Genomic DNA, 19,394 nt, shown 5'->3' on the forward strand with positions numbered 1-19,394 from the left:
GCACATCAGGAACCTATTATTTTCTTATCCGTTTAGGACGACGAAAACAGGGAGGACAAATGGAGACAAATAAAAATAAGAAATAACAGGGAAAGAGGAAAAAAACAACAACTAGACAGAAGGGCTGGTGAGAAAAAAAGAAAACTCATAAATAAACAGTTAAGGTTCATTTTACGATGTAGGTGAATAGGACAATAAGTCTTTATGAGTGACAATCAAGGTAAGTTAAGCTAGGCAAGGTTAACAGGCCTCACGTGGACAGTAAACATCTGAGGATAATAAACCTTGGCGTCACCTGCGGCTTAATGATGCATGACCCGTTGCCAGGTGAAAAGGAATCTGGAGGAACGGGACTACCTGACACCTTGAATAATGGACACTAAGTAATGGAGACGAGGAACAATAGAGAAGTGGTAATGGAGAAGTGTGATGTGATGAACAGAAAAGAAGGGGAAAGGAGGAAGAGGAGGAGGAGGAGGGGGAGGAATAAGAAGACTAAGAGATAAGACAACAATGTAAATAAAAAGGGAGACGACAGGGAAAACTAGGTAGGGGGAGAGTGAATATGTAATGTGGTCATGAAAAGTAAAAGGAAGAAAAGGTAATAAGAAAGAGGATAACACGGAGATAGAAAATACTTGAACGATACAGGTGAAACAAGATGGAGGGAAGGAGAAGGAAGAAAAGATAGTGTGTTAAGTGTGGATTAATAGAGACAGGGAAAAAAAAAAGAAGAAAACAGGAAAAGGGGGAAGAACAAAGACACGAACAAAAGTGAAAAAAAAAAGTATGAAACCGGGGGAAGACTTAAAGATGGCCAGACAAAAAAAAAAAAAAAAGAGGATAGAAACAAAAACAAGAAAAGGGAGTTAAGGAAGAAAGGTCAGAAGCAAAGGGGTGTTGGTCACTTCCCGGCCTTCATCATCATCAGCATCAGCCAGTCTTATTAGGTGTGCTGTGGCGAGATTTCAGGAGGAGAGAGGCAGAACCGAAGGGTGGGGGAGGGGAGGGGTCAAAAGGTCACTGTTCGGAACTCTAATGCAGACGGAAGAGAAGACCTTTGAAGCAGAACATTTGACCTTAATAATCTTGTTTTTTTTTTGGGGGGGGAAGGCGTGGGGAGGGGGGGAGGGAGAGAGCGTTTACATCGGCATTTATCATTGTTTGTTTGTTTGCCTTTGTTTCTCACCGTATGTCTCGTCTTTTGTGTTCTTTTTTTTTGCCTATCTTGTTTCTTGTCTAAGTTTGGTTTGCTCATTTGCCTTGGTCTTTCTTTCAGCCTTTATATAAATGTCTCTTATCTTTATGTTTGCCTGTCTCTTTCTCTCTATCTCTGACTGTCTGTTTGTGTCTGTGTGTCTGGTTGCTTCTGTCTGTTTATTTATCTGTCTGTGTGTCTGCGTCTCTCTCTCTCTCTCTCTCTCTCTCTCTCTCTCTCTCTCTCTCTCTCTCTCTCTCTCTCTCTCTCTCTCTCTCTCTCTCTCTCTCTCAACCACAATCAGACAAACTTCATTATCCACGGTCGGCGAACACCTCAGGGGGCGTCAACGCTCGGGGCTGCCGGAAAAAAAACACGCTAAGGTCACTGGGAGGGGGGGGGGGAAGGGGGGGGCGTCGTTCCCGTCTGCGTCTCAAGGCCGATCAAGGCACAGGTTCGGGCGTGGCCTTGCTCTGCCCTGCCCGAGCCCCGACTCCAGATTTTGAAGATTGATACAGATTTTTTTGCAATATGTGTGTGTGTGTGTGTGTGTGTGTGTGTGTGTGTGTGTGTGTGTGTGTGTGTGTGTGTGTGTGTGTGTGTGTGTGTGTGTGTGTGTGTGTGTGTGTGTGTGTGTGTGTGTGTGTGTGTGATATTTTGTTTTATATTCTTTAAATCATAATTGTCATGCAGCGGATAATTAATATTCATGATGCAATTAAATAAATAGTGGTTAACCGAAGTAAGCATAAATACATTGATCATTTTTATAGAAAACGAAAATCCTGTACATCCGCTAATATTTAGACACGTTAAGAAATCTTTGGAATAAATAGGAAATTTAAAAGAGAGCGAAGAAGCGAGAAAAAAATACCTGTTTTTATGTTCAGTGCTGAGACGAATCCACATAAGGAAAAGTAGATTCGTTAAGGTCGCCGCTCGGACGAATGTCTCAATCTTCCAACTTTCATTTATATTTATTCGTCAAGCAGGCTAAACAAGCAGGTAAGCAAAGGTTTGCTATAAACTAAATCTAGGTTTTCGTCACTGATTTCTAGAAGGAAAACTATAAATTGGAATCCCTTAACATGTTGCAATAAACTGAATGGAGACTTCTGTGCAAAGCTTATTGTCGAGATTTACCTCTGTGGTAGGCTTGTTAACTGAGAACTTTTCGAAACAGACGCACAAAAGTGTGTTATGACGGCAGAACTTTCCCGTTTGGAAAGTAGTGGGCAGTGCTTCACCTTGCTACAGAGAGACTGGTGGCAGGAAGCTTATGCCTTGTTAACCTTTATCCTTAGTGCCCCCACGGACGTCCAGTAGGGGTTGGGGGGGAGGGGGACTGAGGACGTTTACAAATATATAGTAATCCACCCAAATGTCAAGGGTTAAGGTGGCGGAGTGAGTTCCTATAAAAGAGCGGCCGCCGCCTCTCAGAGTCAGTCCTTCCAGTAGCCGCGTCTTGGAGTGCTGAGGAAGACCACGACAGCAATCATGAAGTTTTTGGTAAGGCTTCTCGCTTCTTGGCATTCTGTCTTTACTCTTGTCACTCTGAACATCTCTAGAACACAGGTGTGACGAATTTCTTACCCTCCCTTGCGCTTCCACAGGTAGCCATGTGCCTGCTGGCGGCGGGCGTCAGCGCCCAGTACGGGCAGTCTGGCATCGTGTATCCTGACGGCAGGCTGGTGCAGTTCACCCGCGAAGAGGCCGACAACATCGCCGCCGTCGGGGAGGCGGGCGTCGTCATGCATGACGGAACCCATGTCCAGTTTGACCGCGATTTTGCCGCCCATCATGCTGGCACCCCCGCCGCACCCGCGCCCGTGCCCGTCCCACAGGAGGCTCAGGGTCCCTACGGCTACTCTGGTATCGTGTACCCTGACGGCAACAACGTGCAGTTCACCCCAGAGCAAGCCGATGAGATCGTTCTTGTCGGGCCCTCCGGTGTCGTCAAGGCCGGCGGCAGGAACGTGCAGCTGAACAGCGACGGTCTGCCCTCCCGCAGGAAGCGTTCCCCCTCCCAGGTGCTGCTCACAGGCCCCTCCGGCGTGCTCTTCAAGGACGGCCAGAAAAGGCACCTGCCTGTAGGTGTTGAGATCGTAGTGGAGGGCCCCTCCGGCGCCGTCCTCGCCAACGGTGACAACGTCCAGTACCGCAAGAAGCGTTCCCCCTCCCAGGTGCTGCTCACAGGCCCCTCCGGCGTGCTCTTCAAGGACGGCCAGAAAAGGCACCTGCCTGTAGGAGTTGAGATCGTAGTGGAGGGCCCCTCCGGCGCCGTCCTCGCCAACGGTGACAACGTCCAGTACCGCAAGAAGCGTTCCCCCTCCCAGGTGCTGCTCACAGGCCCCTCCGGCGTGCTCTTCAAGGACGGCCAGAAAAGGCACCTGCCTGTAGGAGTTGAGATCGTAGTGGAGGGCCCCTCCGGCGCCGTCCTCGCCAACGGTGACAACGTCCAGTACCGCAAGAAGCGATCCTCCGGAGCAGTGGTTGGCCCATCAGGTTTGATCACCCCAAGCGGCAGGCTGATCCAGTTTGCTCCTGGAGTCTCCGTTGTTAGTGCTGGTCCATCTGCTGCTCTTCTCTCCACCGGAGAAGGCATCCAGTACAGCCGAAAGAAGCGGGCCGTAGTTGGCGAGAGCGGCATCATCACCCCTGGCGGCAGGCTTATCCAGCTCCCCCACGGCGTCACCGTTCTCCTTGCAGGACCCTCCGCGGCTCTGCTTTCCAACGGCGACTCTGTCCAGTATGAACATTAATTCCATGTTAACTACATTCCGGGAAGGGGTTTTGGGAATGGCCTAGCCTTGGCCTCGTCTCCGATGGAGACTCATATCAGCATGATCAATTATCCAAGGAGTCGCAACGTCGTCACTGACACATTACCGAAGTCATCATGAGAGCTGATGCTTAAATATATTTTTAATGTACGACAGAATTATCATTATTATACCCTAACCTTTCTGAACCTCTACACCAAACAATGTTCTCTACTTTGAAGAATTATTCAGTCATGTTACAGACTGCCAACTTGGTCATTGTGTTACCCAATAAGGAGAGACAAACAGCAGTTACAGTCCCTTCACTGGTCTTGTGGGGTTCTCTTTTATTCCCGTGTTTCCGTCAAAACACTATTCTGTTACAAGGAAATGATCACATATGAAATTCCACATAAACAAGAGATAAAAGGAGAAAACAAGCATATAAGCAGTTACATAAACAACAAACACAAAATAGACACAATATATATAATATATACAATACTTCGAATCTGAGTATTACAAAAAAATATTCATAAAAGGATATTCGTGACTGAATAATCTATGCTAGTGCGTCGCCAAATCATGCTCCAGGACAGTAAAGTGCTAGATAATACTATAATGTGACGTAGGTAAAGTAATGGTTAATACTATGTGACGTAAGTAAAGTAGCTACTGGATAATACTATGATGTGATGAGGGTAAAGTAATGGATAATACTATGATGTGATGTAGGTAAAGTAATGGATAATACTATAATATGATGTAGGGAAAGTACTGGTTAATACTATACTGTGATGTAGGTAAAGTAATGGATAATACCATAATATGATGTAGGTAAAGTAATGGATAATACTATAATATGATGTAGGTAAAGTAATGGATAATACTATAATATGATGTAGGTAAAGTAATGGATAATACTATACTGTGATGTAGGTAAAGTGCTGGATAATACTATAATGTGACGTAGGTAAAGTAGCTATTGGATAATACTATAATGTAGTTTAATGAGTAATGGATGATACTATAATTTGGACCACAGAATATACGAGGAAAGGTGAGCGTTCGTCTGGGTCTTTCAAAAGCAAAAGTACCATAGAAAACGACAGACTTTACATGCTGGAAGTTGCATTTAGCCTGTCGACTCTTCGTAACTGAAAACTTGATACAACGAAATGTTAGTGAGATAACATTACGCGACCGAAGTAAAACATAAAAATTGATATGAGTTTTTACAGCGATCATTAAAAGTTTAAATACTTCTGAAAAAATGTTTCATATATTTATGGATACGAAGTGTTAGGTTCCCAGGAGCTAACAGGGATAAGTTTAGGAGCCTCTGTCAAATTTACTTTACATTTGTTATGTTCTTATGTAGGCTATAGGGAACTACGGCGTCTACTCAGTGCTTAGGGCAGACGCGTGTTTCTTGGTGACCTGCGCTATCGAGGTGATCAGCCTGGGGTTCACCAGCTCAGGACTGGCACAGAAAGTAAGTATTACGCGGATAACAAATTGTTTAATCACAGTACCCCCCCCCCCCCCCCCTCTCTCTCTCTCTCTCTCTCTCTCTCTCTCTCTCTCTCTCTCTCTCTCTCTCTCTCTCTCTCTCTCTCTCTCTCTCTCTCTCTCTCTCTCTCTCTCTCTCTCTCTCTCTCTCTCTCTCTCTCATTCTTTCATATTTTATATGCGAAAGAAATAAAACTTTTTAGACAAGTATGAATAAAGAATGTTGATTATTATAATTATGAGACGTAATAAGTCTAAGAGCTCGCAGTACCGTTTTACTTTATTGCCATAATTATTGATATTAATGTGTATTTAATGTTTCCTCTTAATTAGCGATAGTTATTTTCTACGAATGCACTGCCGTAATTATTGATATCTGATGCACATTTAATGTGTAGACCCCGATAGATATTATTATTTTCAAATTTACTAGTTTTCTCATCGTTGTCTTTTTTTATTACTCTCTCCCTTTCTCTCCTCTGTGTTTCTTGTCTTACAAAGCTTCACTTTTAATTTATTTTTCTATTATCAATCTTTTTTCATTTTAAAGTTTTCTTCGACGACTGGGTCCAAGAAACTGCTGGATAAGTATCACAGGCGAATCACAAAGTCACAAAGTAAAGGTCGCCATCCTCATTCGGAACAACAAATCAGTCATAATAGTTTGACAAGCACCGCTCTCTCTGCGCCGAAGACGTCTTCCAGTGTAGGTTATACGCCCTAAGCACATCATAACATTACAAGTCAGTTACTATAAAAAGTATGTTACTTATTTAATTGCAAGTATTCAAGACCATACCTGATCCGTGACCGACCAAGATAGCAGTGCCGCCCCATACTTACACGGAGTTTGGAAAGTTGCTCCTTTTAAAGCAACTCGACAGAAAAAAACGAACATACTTCTTTCGGAAAACAAATCTAAAAAAAAAGACACCACCACCATCACCATCCTCATCAAGATTCAATAACTATTTAAGAAAAAAAATACCATTCGTTATAGGAAGAAACGTGTCAGATGTATTATTCTTGCACCAAAAAATCACATGTAAGAAATTGAAATAAAACGTCTCTAAAGAATACAAAGATGATCTGCCAGTAATATTTAGATTCGAAGACTTAGACGTTATCCAGTGGTGCATTCTTGAGTCTGACCTGATATTAAAATTCTGTACAACTGACGTTTTTTATTTACCTTTCAGTATTCCTAATTCCCTTTTTCTGAACTTGACCAACAACTGCATTTATTCCTTATACGCTTACTGTTCTCCATCGTGCTCAGCCTCGTGCCTATCGCAACAAACACGAACATTACCATTCACTCTAACGACCGTCCGGTGGCAGGTGATTCACGTAAGTTCCCGTAAGTACGGTGGCTAGCGTTCTTGCAAGCGACTACTTAATAAATGTGGGGGATATTGGTTGCTTGCCTATTTCGTTGTCTGACAGTCTGAATATTCACTGAACTATTTATGTATGCATGTATTTATCTATCTATCCCTCTATCTCTCCATCTATCTATCTATATCTATATGTATTCATGGGTATTCATCTATATAAATGCCATCCTATCTGTCTGTATCTGTCTATCTATCTATCTATCTATCTGTCTATTTATTCAGCTATCAAGCTCTCTATCTATATGTGTAGCCATCAAACTCTAAAGAAATTATTTTTGTTTTTGACCTTTTTCTCTCTTCCTCACTACGTAAGATATTTTTATGACAATACAAACAGGGGTGAGTACCACAATAGCACACACAAATGAGCTCACGCAGTATTCCGCTACTGATAGTCTTCTGCCTCTTAAATTCCGCTGCCATGTTACCTCTCTATCTTCTATCGATATTTTCACCCTGACTGCTCTTCTGAACTTGCTCATGTATGCCTCCCCAGCTCCCCCGGCCTCGCCAAACACGACTTTCTACTCAAGCTCATCCCTTTACTGTTCAAATCCCTTACGCACGAGTTAACCAGCATCTTCACTCTTTCATCCCTCACGCTGGTATTCTCTGGAACAATTTTCCTTCATCTGTATTTCCACCTGCCTACGACTTCAACTCTTTCAAGAGGAGGGTATCAGGACACCTCTCCTCCAGAAATTGACCTATCTTTCGGCCACTCTTCTAACTCTTTAGGAGCACTGAGTAGCGTTTTTTTTTTTCATTGATGTTTCCCTTTTTTATGCCCTTGAACTGACTCCTTTGCTGTAAAAAAAAAGTAACTTAAACCAAGGTGATAAAAAACTGACCTAATATAATTCCATGTGTGTTTTGAAACTTCCACTTATCTTACTCTACCTCGTATGTGCTCATAGTCTTCCCCTTCGTTAGCAGTCACCTGCCCAGTATATAAGCAGGCAGCGTGACCTTCAAAACTGTCCCCTTGCCTAAGTCAACTATCAGCCCTTGCCCATATTCGTCCTTGTCCATATTAACCTGCATGCCTGTGAGAGCCAAACCAACTACTAACTAACAAATCTACATCAAGGAGCCATCAGCGTACAATCAAGTAAATGTGGATATGTAAATTAGTAGTTGGTTTGGTAAGCAGGTGAATATGGTCAGAGACGAGTATGGGCAAGGTCTGATAGTTGGTTGTAGGCAAGGGGACAGATACCGGTTTTGGGGGTTAATGTTGCCTGTTCATGGATTGGGTAGGTGGCTGCTAAGTGAAAGGAAGACTATGAGAACCAGGTAGAGTCTCGTAACATGCTAATAGACAAAGCTGCCGCCGCTGTTGCCGGCTGCAGAGTCAATATCCCAATTCTGCAGTGTTGTCAAGCTCTCAGTGTTGCCAGGCCGGGCCCGCGTTGGTTTGGAGGTTGACATTTAATCCTCCGCCGGATGAGTCATAGTTACCACACCCTTTTGTGAGGCGTCGAGTTAATTTAGCTAATAATTATAAAGAACAAAGACACAAAGTAAAAGGTCATATGGGGTTACAGTCGCAAAGATAAAAGAAAACACGTAAGTAGCTTTTACTATCGTCGTCAGGAAGTAATTAATATTCCGACACCGAGATTGTTTTAGTTTTTTCATTGTTTCTCTCTTGCGTCAGGTGAAAGCCTCGCCAACCTGGACCCGCACGCTTTGCTTGGGGATGGACCGCTTTATTGAACAGTAATTGACTCGGTAAGGGAAAAGCTCCAGCATATTATTAATTGTCTAACACTGCCTGGGCCCTCAATAATAATTGTTATGGATGGTTATCACTTACAATTAAAAATGACCACCAATAATAATGATAATAACGACGATAATGAAAAATAATAGTAATAATGATAATAATGATCCAAAGGCAATACAAAAATGATACCTGGAGCTATTAATTCATACTTCAATCCGTACAAAAACAGGCTCACAGAAACAAAGTGAAAGCTCCCTTCATAACTATTTTTCATGGACCCGTAACACAACCGCCGCCCCGAGGATGAATGAGTGACTATTCGTCGGCCGCAAATCCGCGTATGAATAGCTGTCCCGCTTCCAATGAGAGAGATCAGTAAACCATTATGCTCCCGGGTGTTTCAAAGCCCAGCGATGATAAAGATATAAATATTCGTAGACACTGGATTGTTTTTTTAGTTCCGTGTCGAGTCTGCTCCCTGGCACGTTTGTTTTTGTACTGTTTTTTTAAGGTTAAGGTGGCGGAGCGAGTCCCTATAAAAGAGCGGCCGCCGCCTCTCGGAGTCAGTCCTTCCAGTAGCCGCGTCTTGGAGTGCTGAGGAAGACCACGACAGCAATCATGAAGTTTTTGGTAAGGCTTCTCGCTTCTTGGCATTCTGTCTTTACTCTTGTCACTTTGAACATCTCTAGAACACAGGTGTGACGAATTTCTTACCCTCCCTTGCGCTTCCACAGGTAGCCATGTGCCTGCTGGCGGCGGGCGTCAGCGCCCAGTACGGGCAGTCTGGCATCGTGTATCCCGACGGCAGGCTGGTGCAGTTCACCCGCGAAGAGGCCGACAACATCGCCGCCATCGGGGAGGCGGGTGTCGTCATGCATGACGGAACCCATGTCCAGTTTGACCGCGATTTTGCCGCCCTTCACGCTGGCACCCCCGCCGCACCCGCGCCCGTGCCCGTCCCACAGGAGGCTCAGGGCCCCTACGGCTACTCTGGTATCGTGTACCCTGACGGCAACAACGTGCAGTTCACCCCAGAGCAAGCCGATGAGATCGTTCTTGTCGGGCCCTCCGGTGTCGTCAAGGCCGGCGGCAGGAACGTGCAGCTGAACAGCGACGGTCTGCCCTCCCGCAGGAAGCGTTCCCCCTCCCAGGTGCTGCTCGCAGGCCCCTCCGGCGTGCTCTTCAATAACGGCCAGAAAAGGCACCTGCCTGTAGGAGTTGAGATCGCAGTGGAGGGCCCCTCCGGCGCCGTCCTCACCAACGGTGACAACGTCCAGTACCGCAAGAAGCGATCTTCCGGAGCAGTGGTTGGCCCATCAGGTCTGATCACCCCAAGCGGCAGGCTGATCCAGCTTGCTCCTGGAGTCTCCGTTGTTAGTGCTGGTCCATCTGCTGCTCTTCTCTCCACCGGAGAAGGCATCCAGTACAGCCGAAAGAAGCGGGCCGTAGTTGGCGAGAGCGGCATCATCACCCCTGGCGGCAGGCTTATCCAGCTCCCCCACGGCGTCACCGTTCTCCTTGCAGGACCCTCCGCGGCTCTGCTTTCCAACGGCGACTCTGTCCAGTATGAACATTAATTCCATCTTAACTACATTCCCGGAAGGGGTTTTGGGAATGGCCTAGCCTTGGCCTCGTCTCCGATGGAGACTCATATCAGCATGATCAATTATCCAAGGAGTCGCAACGTCGTCACTGACACATTACCGAAGTCATCATGAGAGCTGATGCTTAAATATATTTTTAATGTACGACAGAATTATCATTATTATACCCTAACCTTTCTGAGCCTCTACACCAAGCAATGTTCTCTACTTTGAAGAATTATTCAGTCATGTTACAGACTGCCAACTTGGTCATTGTTTCATCCAATAAGGAAAGACAAAAAGCAGTTACAGTCCCTTCACTGGTCATGTGGGGTTCTCTTTTATTCCCGTGTTTCCGTCAAAACACTATTCTGTTACAAGGAAATTATCACATATGAAAAGTCCACAGAAACAAGAGATGGAAGGAAAAAACAAGCATATAAACATTTGCATAAACAACAAACACAAAATAGACACAATATATATAATATATACAATACTTCGAATCTGAATATTACAAAAAAATATTCATAAAAGGATATTCGTGCATGAATAATCTATGCTAGTGCGTCGCCAAATCATGTTCGAGGACTGTGTTCGCGGCGGGAGGCGGGCGACAATCAAAAGGACTGTGAGGCTTCGGGCGTGGCGGGAATGGCCATGCGGGGCTGCCGAAGGGGAATTTTTGCAAAACAATTTATTCCGACAGACATATTAACAAAATAAAAATATTCCAGAGATAGAATATAAATGAGCATTTCATGAAGGCATTAATCAATACTCATTTTCCACTCTGGTTTGTTTTGTAGCCCATCACTTCTCATTACAGCAGAAAACGTCACACATGTCATTCCGTACATGCAAAGTATTATATTCCGTTCCGTATGAAGTAACGGTTAATACTATAATGTGATGTAGGTAAAGTGCTAGGTAATACTATAATGTGACGTAGGTAAAGTAATGGTTAATACTATGTGACGTAAGTAAAGTAGCTACTGGATAATACTATAATGTGATGTAGATAAAGTACTGGTTAATACTATACAGTGATGTAGGTAAAGTAGCTACTGGATAATACTATAATGTGATGAGGGTAAAGTACTGGATAATACTATAATGTGATGTAGGTAAAGTAATGGATAATACTATGTGACGTCAGTAAAGTAGCTGCTGGATAATACTATAATATGATGTAGGTAAAGTACTGGTTAATATTATACTGTGATGTAGGTAAAGTAGCTACTGGATAATACTATAATGTGACGTAGGTAAAGTACTAGTTTATACTATACAGTGATGTCGGTAAAGTAGCTACTGGATAATACTATACTGTGATGTAGGTAAATTGCCGGTTAATTAATACTATACTGTGATGTAGGTAAAGTGCTGGATAATACTATAATGTGACGTAGGTAAAGTAGCTATTGGATAATACTATAGTAGTTTAATGATAATTTGGACCACAAAATATACGAGGAAAGGTGAGCGTTGGTCTGGGTCTTTCAAAAGCAAAAGTACCATAGAAAACGACAGACTTTACATGCTGGAAGTTGCATTTAGCCTGTCGACTCTTCGTAACTGAAAACTTGATACAACGAAATGTTAGTGAGATAACATTACGCGACTGAAGTAAATCATAAAAATTGATATGAGTTTTTACAGCGATCATTAAAAGTTTAAATACTTTCGATAAAATGTTTCATATATTTATGGATACGAAGTTTTAGGTTCCCAGGAGCTAACGGATTAGTTCAGTAGCCTCTGTCAAATTTACTTTACATTTGTTATATTCTTATGTAGGGTATATGGAACTACGGCGTCTACTCAGTGTTTAGGGCAGACGCGTGTTTCTTGGTGACCTGCGTTATCGAGGTGATCAGCCTGGGGTTCACCAGCTCAGGACTGGCACAGAAAGTAAGTATTACGCGGATAACAAATTGTTTAATCACAGTACCTCTCTCTCTCTCTCTCTCTCTCTCTCTCTCTCTCTCTCTCTCTCTCTCTCTCTCTCTCTCTCTCTCTCTCTCTCTCTCTCTCTCTCTCTCTCTCTCTCTCTCTCTCTCTCTCTCTCTCATATTTTTATATGCGAAAGAAATAAAACTTTTTAGACAAGTATGAATAAAGAATGTTGATTATTATAATTATGAGACGTAATAAGTCTTAGAACTCGCAGTACCGTTTTACTTTATTGCCATAATTATTGATATTAATGTGTATTTAATGTTTCGTCTTAATTAGCGATAGTTATTTTCTACGAATGCACTGCCGTAATTATTGATATCTGATGCACATTTAATGTGTAGACCCCGATAGATATTATTATTTTCAAATTTACTAGTTTTCTCATCGTTGTCTTTTTTTATTACTCTCTCCCTTTCTCTCCTCTGTGTTTCTTGTCTTACAAAGCTTCACTTTTAATTTATTTTTCTTTTATCAATCTTTTTTCATTTTAAAGTTTTCTTCGACGTCTGCAAGACTGGGTCCAAGAAACTGCTGGATAAGTATCACAGGCGAATCACAAAGTCACAAAGTAAAGGTCGCCATCCTCATTCGGAACAACAAATCAGTCATAATAGTTTGACAAGCACCGCTCTCTCTGCGCCGAAGACGTCTTCCAGTGTAGGTTATACGCCCTAAGCACATCATAACGTTACGAGTCAGTTACTATAAAAAGTATGTTACTTATTTAATTGCAAGTATTCAAGACCATACCTGATCCGTGACCGACCAAGATAGCAGTGCCGCCCCATACTTACACGGAGCTTGGAAAGTTGCCCCTTTTAAAGCAACTCGACAGAAAAAAAACGAACATACTTCTTTCGGAAAACAAATCTAAAAAAAAAGACACCACCACCATCACCATCCTCATCAAGATTCAATAACTATATTAGAAGAAAAATACCATTCGTTGCAAGAAGAAACGTGTCAGATGCATTATTCTTGCATAAAAAAAAATCACATGTAAGAAATTGAAATAAAACGTCTCGAATACAAAGATGATCTGCCAGTAATATTTAAATTCGGAGACTTAGACGTTATCCAGTGGTGCATTCTTGAGTCTGACCTGATATTAAAATTCTGTACAACTGACGTTTTTCCATTTACCTTTCAGTATTCCTAATTCCCTTTTTCTAAACCTGACTAACAACTGCATTTATTCCTTATACGCTTACTGTTCTCCTTCGTGCTCAGTCTCGTGCCTATCGCAACAAACACGAACATTATCATTCACTCTAACGACCGTCCGGTGGCAGGTGATTCACGTAAGTTCCCGTAAGTACGGTGGCTAGCGTTCTTGCAAGCGACTACTTAATTAATGTGGGGGGTATCGGTTGCTTGCCTATTTCGTTGTTAGTCTGACTGTCTGAATATTTACTGATCTATTTATGTATGCATGTATCTATCTATCTAACCCTCTATCTCTCCATCTATCTATATCTATATGTATTCATGGGTATTCCTCTATATAAATGCCATCCTATATGTCTGTATGTCTGCCTATCTATCTATCTATCTATCTATCTGTCTATCTATTCAACTATCTAGCTCTCTGTCTGTATCAGGGAGGCGGTGGCTGAATGGACAGCGTGATGGCGCCGCGTTCAGGACGGCGCGAGTTCAATCCCCGCCCGGTGCCACCAAGCTGGGATTTTTCAGCCGCCGCCGAGTGGCTTAAAACTACCCACATGCTGTCCAGAAAACCGGCTATCAACCCGGACTCTAGATTCTAGGATTAAAGATCAGCTCCGGGAGGGCAGCATGAGCCATTGCAAGATGGCGCCACTATAAACACTCGCCTGGGCCAGAATAGGCTGGGCCGACCATCAGGCTCCACCGGGAAGAAGCCTTGGGCCGACCATCAGGATCCACCGGGAAGAAGCCTATCGGCGCAATAGGCCAAGACGTAAAAAAAAAAAAAGTGTAGCCATCAGACTCTAAAGAAATTGCTTGTCTTTTATTTATTTTTTGTTTTCTTCACTACGTATGATATTTTTATGACAATACAAACAGGGATGAGTACCATAATAGTTCACACAAATGAGCTCACGCAATAGTCTGCTACTGATAGTCTTCTACCTCTTAGATTCCGCCGCCATGATGCCTCTCTTTCTATCTTTTATCGATATTTTCGCGCTGACTGCTCTTCTGAACTTGCTAATTGCATGCCTCCCCTTCTCCCGCGGCCTCGCCACACACGACTTTCTACTCGAGCTCATCCCTTTACTGTCCAAATCCCTTACGCACGAGTTAACCAGCATCTTCAATCTTTCATCCCTCACACTGGTAAATTCCGGAACAATCTTCCTTCAGCTGTATTTCCTCTTGCCTACGACTTGACCTCTTTCAAGAGGAGGGTATCAGGACACCTCTCCTCTCGAAATTGACCTATCTTTCGGCCACTCCTCTAACTCTTTAGGAACAGTGAGCAGCATTTTTTTTTCATTACTTTTCCCTTTTTTATGCCCTTGAACTGACTCATTTGCTGTAAAAAAAAGTAACTTAGACCAAGGTGATAAAAAACTGACCTAATATAGTTCCATGTGTGTTTTAAGACTTCCACTTCTCTTACTCTACCTCGTGCGTGCTCATAGTCTTCCCCTTCGTTAGCAGTCACCTGCCCAGTATATAAGCAGGCAGCGTGACCTTCAAAACTGTCCCCTTGCCTAAGTCAACTATCAGCCCTTGCCCATATTCGTCCCTGTCCATATTAACCTGCATGCCTGTGAGAGCCAAACCAACTACTAACTAACAAATCTACATCAAGGAGCCATCAGCGTACAATCAAGTAAATGTGGATATGTAAATTAGTAGTTGGTTTGGTAAGCAGGTGAATATGGTCAGAGACGAGTATGGGCAAGGTCTGATAGTTGGTTGTAGGCAAGGGGACAGATACCGGTTTTTGGGGGTAATGTTGCCTGTTCATGGATTGGGTTGGTGGCTGCTAAGTGAAAGGAAGACTATGAGAACCAGGTAGAGTCTCGTAACATGCTAATTGACAAAGCTGCCGCCGCTGTTGCCGGCTGCAGAGTCAATATCCCAATTCTGCAATGTTGTCATGCTCTCAGTGTTGCCAGGCCGGGCCCGCGTTGGTTTGGAGGTTGACATTTAATCCTCCGCCGGATGAGGCATAGTTACCACACCCTTTTGTGAGGCGTCGAGTTAATTTAGCTCATAATTATAAAGAACAATGACACAAAGTAAAAGGTCATATGGGGTTACAGTCGCAAAGATAGAAGACACGTAACTAACTTTTACTATCGTGGTCAGGAGGTAATTAATATTCCGACACCGAGATTGTTTTAGTTTTTTCATTGTTTCTCTCTTGCGTCAGGTGAAAGCCTCGCCAACCTGGACCCGCACGCTTTGCTTGGGGATGGACCGCTTTATTGCACAGTAATTGACTCGGTAAAGGAAAAGCTCCAGCATATTATTAATTGTCTAACACTGCCTGGGCCCTCAATAATAATTGTTATGGATGGTTATCACTTACAATTAAAAATGACAACCAATAATAATGATAATAACGACGATAATGAAAAATAATAATAGTAATAATGACAATAATGATCCAAAGGCAATACAAAAATGATACCTGGAGCTATTAATTCATACTTCAATCCGTACAAAAACAGGCTCACAGAAACAAAGTGAAAGCTCCCTTCATAACTATTTTTCATGGACCCGTAACACAACCGCCGCCCCGAGGATGAATGAGTGACTATTCGTCGGCCGCTCATCCGCGCATGAATAGCTGTCGCGCTTCCAATGAGAGAGATCAGTAAACCATTATGCTGCCGGGTGTTTCAAAGCCCCGCGGTGATAAAGATATAAATATTCATAGACACTGGATTGTTTTTTTAGTTCCGTGTCGAGTCTGCTCCCTGGCACGTTTGTTTTTGTACTGTTTTTTCAAGGTTAAGGTGGCGGAGCGAGTCCCTATAAAAGAGCGGCCGCCGCCTCTCGGAGTCAGTCCTTCCAGTAGCCGCGTCTTGGAGTGCTGAGGAAGACCACGAAAGCAATCATGAAGTTTTTGGTAAGGCTTCTCGCTTCTTGGCATTCTGTTTTTACTCTTGTCACTCTGAACACCTCTAGAACACAAGTGTGACGAATTTCTTACCCTCCCTTGTGCTTCCACAGGTAGCCATGTGCCTGCTGGCGGCGGGCGTCAGCGCCCAGTACGGGCAGTCTGGCATCGTGTATCCTGACGGCAGGCTGGTGCAGTTCACCCGCGAAGAGGCCGACAACATCGCCGCCATCGGGGAGGCGGGTGTCGTCATGCATGACGGAACCCATGTCCAGTTTGACCGCGATTTTGCCGCCCTTCACGCTGGCACCCCCGCCGCACCCGCGCCCGTGCCCGTCCCACAGGAGGCTCAGGGCCCCTACGGCTACTCTGGTATCGTGTACCCTGACGGCAACAACGTGCAGTTCACCCCAGAGCAAGCCGATGAGATCGTTATTGTCGGGCCCTCCGGTGTCGTCAAGGCCGACGGCAGGAACGTGCAGCTGAACAGCGACGGTCTGCCCTCCCGCAGGAAGCGTTCCCCCTCCCAGGTGCTGCTCGCAGGCCCCTCCGGCGTGCTCTTCAATGACGGCCAGAAAAGGCACCTGCCTGTAGGTGTTGAGATCGCAGTGGAGGGCCCCTCTGGCGCCGTCCTTACCAACGGTGACAACGTCCAGTACCGCAAGAAGCGTTCCCCCTCCCAGGTGCTGCTCGCAGGCCCCTCCGGCGTGCTCTTCAATGACGGCCAGAAAAGGCACCTGCCTGTAGGTGTTGAGATCGCAGTGGAGGGCCCCTCTGGCGCCGTCCTTACCAACGGTGACAACGTCCAGTACCGCAAGAAGCGTTCCCCCTCCCAGGTGCTGCTCGCAGGCCCCTCCGGCGTGCTCTTCAATGACGGCCAGAAAAGGCACCTGCCTGTAGGTGTTGAGATCGCAGTGGAGGGCCCCTCCGGCGCCGTCCTCACCAACGGTGACAACGTCCAGTACCGCAAGAAGCGTTCGCCCTCCCAGGTGCTGCTCGCAGGCCCCTCCGGCGTGCTCTTCAATGACGGCCAGAAAAGGCACCTGCCTGTAGGTGTTGAGATCGCAGTGGAGGGCCCCTCCGGCGCCGTCCTCACCAACGGTGACAACGTCCAGTACCGCAAGAAGCGATCTTCCGGAGCAGTGGTTGGCCCATCAGGTTTGATCACCCCAAGCGGCAGGCTGATCCAGCTTGCTCCTGGAGTCTCCGTTGTTAGTGCTGGTCCATCTGCTGCTCTTCTCTCCACCGGAGAAGGCATCCAGTACAGCCGAAAGAAGCGGGCCGTAGTTGGCGAGAGCGGCATCATCACCCCTGGCGGCAGGCTTATCCAGCTCCCCCACGGCGTCACCGTTCTCCTTGCAGGACCCTCCGCGGCTCTGCTTTCCAACGGCGACTCTGTCCAGTATGAACATTAATTCCATCTTAACTACATTCCCGGAAGGGGTTTTGGGAATGGCTTAGGCTTGGCCTCGTCTCCGATGGAGACTCATATCAGCATGATCAATTATCCAAGGAGTCGCAACGTCGTCACTGACACATTACCGAAGTCATCATGAGAGCTGATGCTTAAATATATTTTTAATGTACGACAGAATTATCATTATTATACCCTAACCTTTCTGAACCTCTACACCAAACAATGTTCTCTACTTTGAAGAATTATTCAGTCATGTTACAGACTGCCAACTTGGTCATTGTGTTACCCAATAAGGAGAGACAAACAGCAGTTACAGTCCCTTCACTGGTCTTGTGGGGTTCTCTTTTATAACCGTGTTTCCGTCAAAACACTATTCTGTTACAAGGAAATTATACATATGAAAAGTCCACATAAACAAGAGATAAAAGGAAAAAACAAGCATATAAACAGTTACATAAACAACAAACACAAAATAGACACAATATATATAATATATACAATACTTCGAACCTGAATACTACAAAAAGATATTCATAAAAGGATATTCGTGACTGATAATCTATGCTAGTGCGTCGCCAAATCATGCTCCAGGACAGTGTTCGCGGCGGGAGGCGGGCGACAATCAAGAGCGCTGTGAGGCTTCGGGCGTGGGGGGAATGGCCATGCGGGGCTGCCGAAGGGGAATTTTTGCAAAAACAAACAAAAAACAAAACAAAACAAAAAAAAATCCAAAGATAGAATATAAATGAGCATTTCATGAAGGCATTAATCAATACTCATTTTCCACTCTGGTTTGTTTTGTAGCCCATCACTTCTCATTACAGCAGAAAACGTCACACATGTCATTCCGTACATGCAAAGTATTATATTCCGTTCCGTATGAAGTAACGGTTAATACTATAATGTGATGTAGGTAAAGTGCTAGGTAATACTATAATGTGACGTAGGTAAAGTAATGGTTAATACTATGTGACGTAAGTAAAGTAGCTACTGGATAATACTATAATGTGATGAGGGTAAAGTACTGGTTAGTGGTATTGGTATGCTGGATAACCCCTCCCAAGATGCAGCACTTTACATTTTCGTCACTGAATTGTAGCAGCCACTTTTTGCTCCATTCCAGTAGCTCGGTGATATCTTCTTGTGGGAAATACGCAGTCACGGGGTTAATATCAGAAAAATACAAACTTTCGATAAACCTGATTTTTTTTCTTAGTTCACATATCTAACATTATGATTTCCTGCCTTCAATAATTCCGTCCATTTGTTTCTGTTTCGTGTTTTGATAATTTCCTGCACGTCAAGTTTCGGACACATGTTTTGCGCCTGATAATTCTTTTGTCTCAAAGGATTCGGACTTCTCTTGGGGAGGAATTATGATTTTATGATCTCATGGACTCGGGATATCGGAGTTTCTGACCTGTGGAATTCATATTAATCAACTTTTAATGTATTTGAGGCCACTGACATTACGAGGCTGCAAGCGCCACCAAGGTCAGAGAAAACAGCGTGCCAGCAACAAGTTCTATATTAACAAGTGTTCTGCCTTGTGAGGAGGTGACTTGAGACATTATGATTACAGAGTTCGAAACAACGTCGCATTACAATAACACAGGCAAGAAGGAGGCTAAGTTTAACAATATTTTTTGTTTTTTTATTTAACTGGTGCTTGAGACCTTGAGATACTTAAGGTTACATTTTAACTTAAGGAACATCTGTTTTCTTCACACATTCCTCCTTGACAATGTTCGTTTCTTCTTCAGCATTTTAC

At 44.2% G+C, this 19,394-nt stretch overlaps 1 protein-coding gene across 4 annotated transcripts; it reads left to right on the forward strand.

The window, feature by feature from the left end:
- The first annotated feature begins 2,555 nt into the window (after positions 1–2,555).
- Positions 2,556–17,792, forward strand: LOC126984766 (collagen alpha-1(I) chain-like). Of its 4 annotated transcripts, none has more exons than XM_050838825.1 (4): positions 2,556–2,707; positions 2,812–3,534; positions 16,737–16,889; positions 17,196–17,792. In XM_050838825.1, the coding sequence occupies exons 1-4, from the start codon at positions 2,696–2,698 to the stop codon at positions 17,619–17,621; spliced, it is 1,314 nt and encodes a 437-aa protein (XP_050694782.1). In that variant the 5' UTR covers positions 2,556–2,695; the 3' UTR covers positions 17,622–17,792. The 4 variants fall into 4 exon arrangements, with proteins under 4 accessions (XP_050694782.1, XP_050694783.1, XP_050694787.1 ...); XM_050838826.1 differs by lacking the exon at positions 16,737–16,889 and adding an exon at positions 16,890–17,042; XM_050838830.1 differs by lacking the exons at positions 16,737–16,889; positions 17,196–17,792 and adding an exon at positions 9,919–10,346 and having other exon boundaries at positions 2,812–3,703.
- Positions 17,793–19,394: the final 1,602 nt, after the last annotated feature.

Source organism: Eriocheir sinensis, chromosome 5 (genome assembly GCF_024679095.1).
Source record: "Eriocheir sinensis breed Jianghai 21 chromosome 5, ASM2467909v1, whole genome shotgun sequence".
NCBI lineage: Eukaryota > Metazoa > Arthropoda > Malacostraca > Decapoda > Varunidae > Eriocheir > Eriocheir sinensis.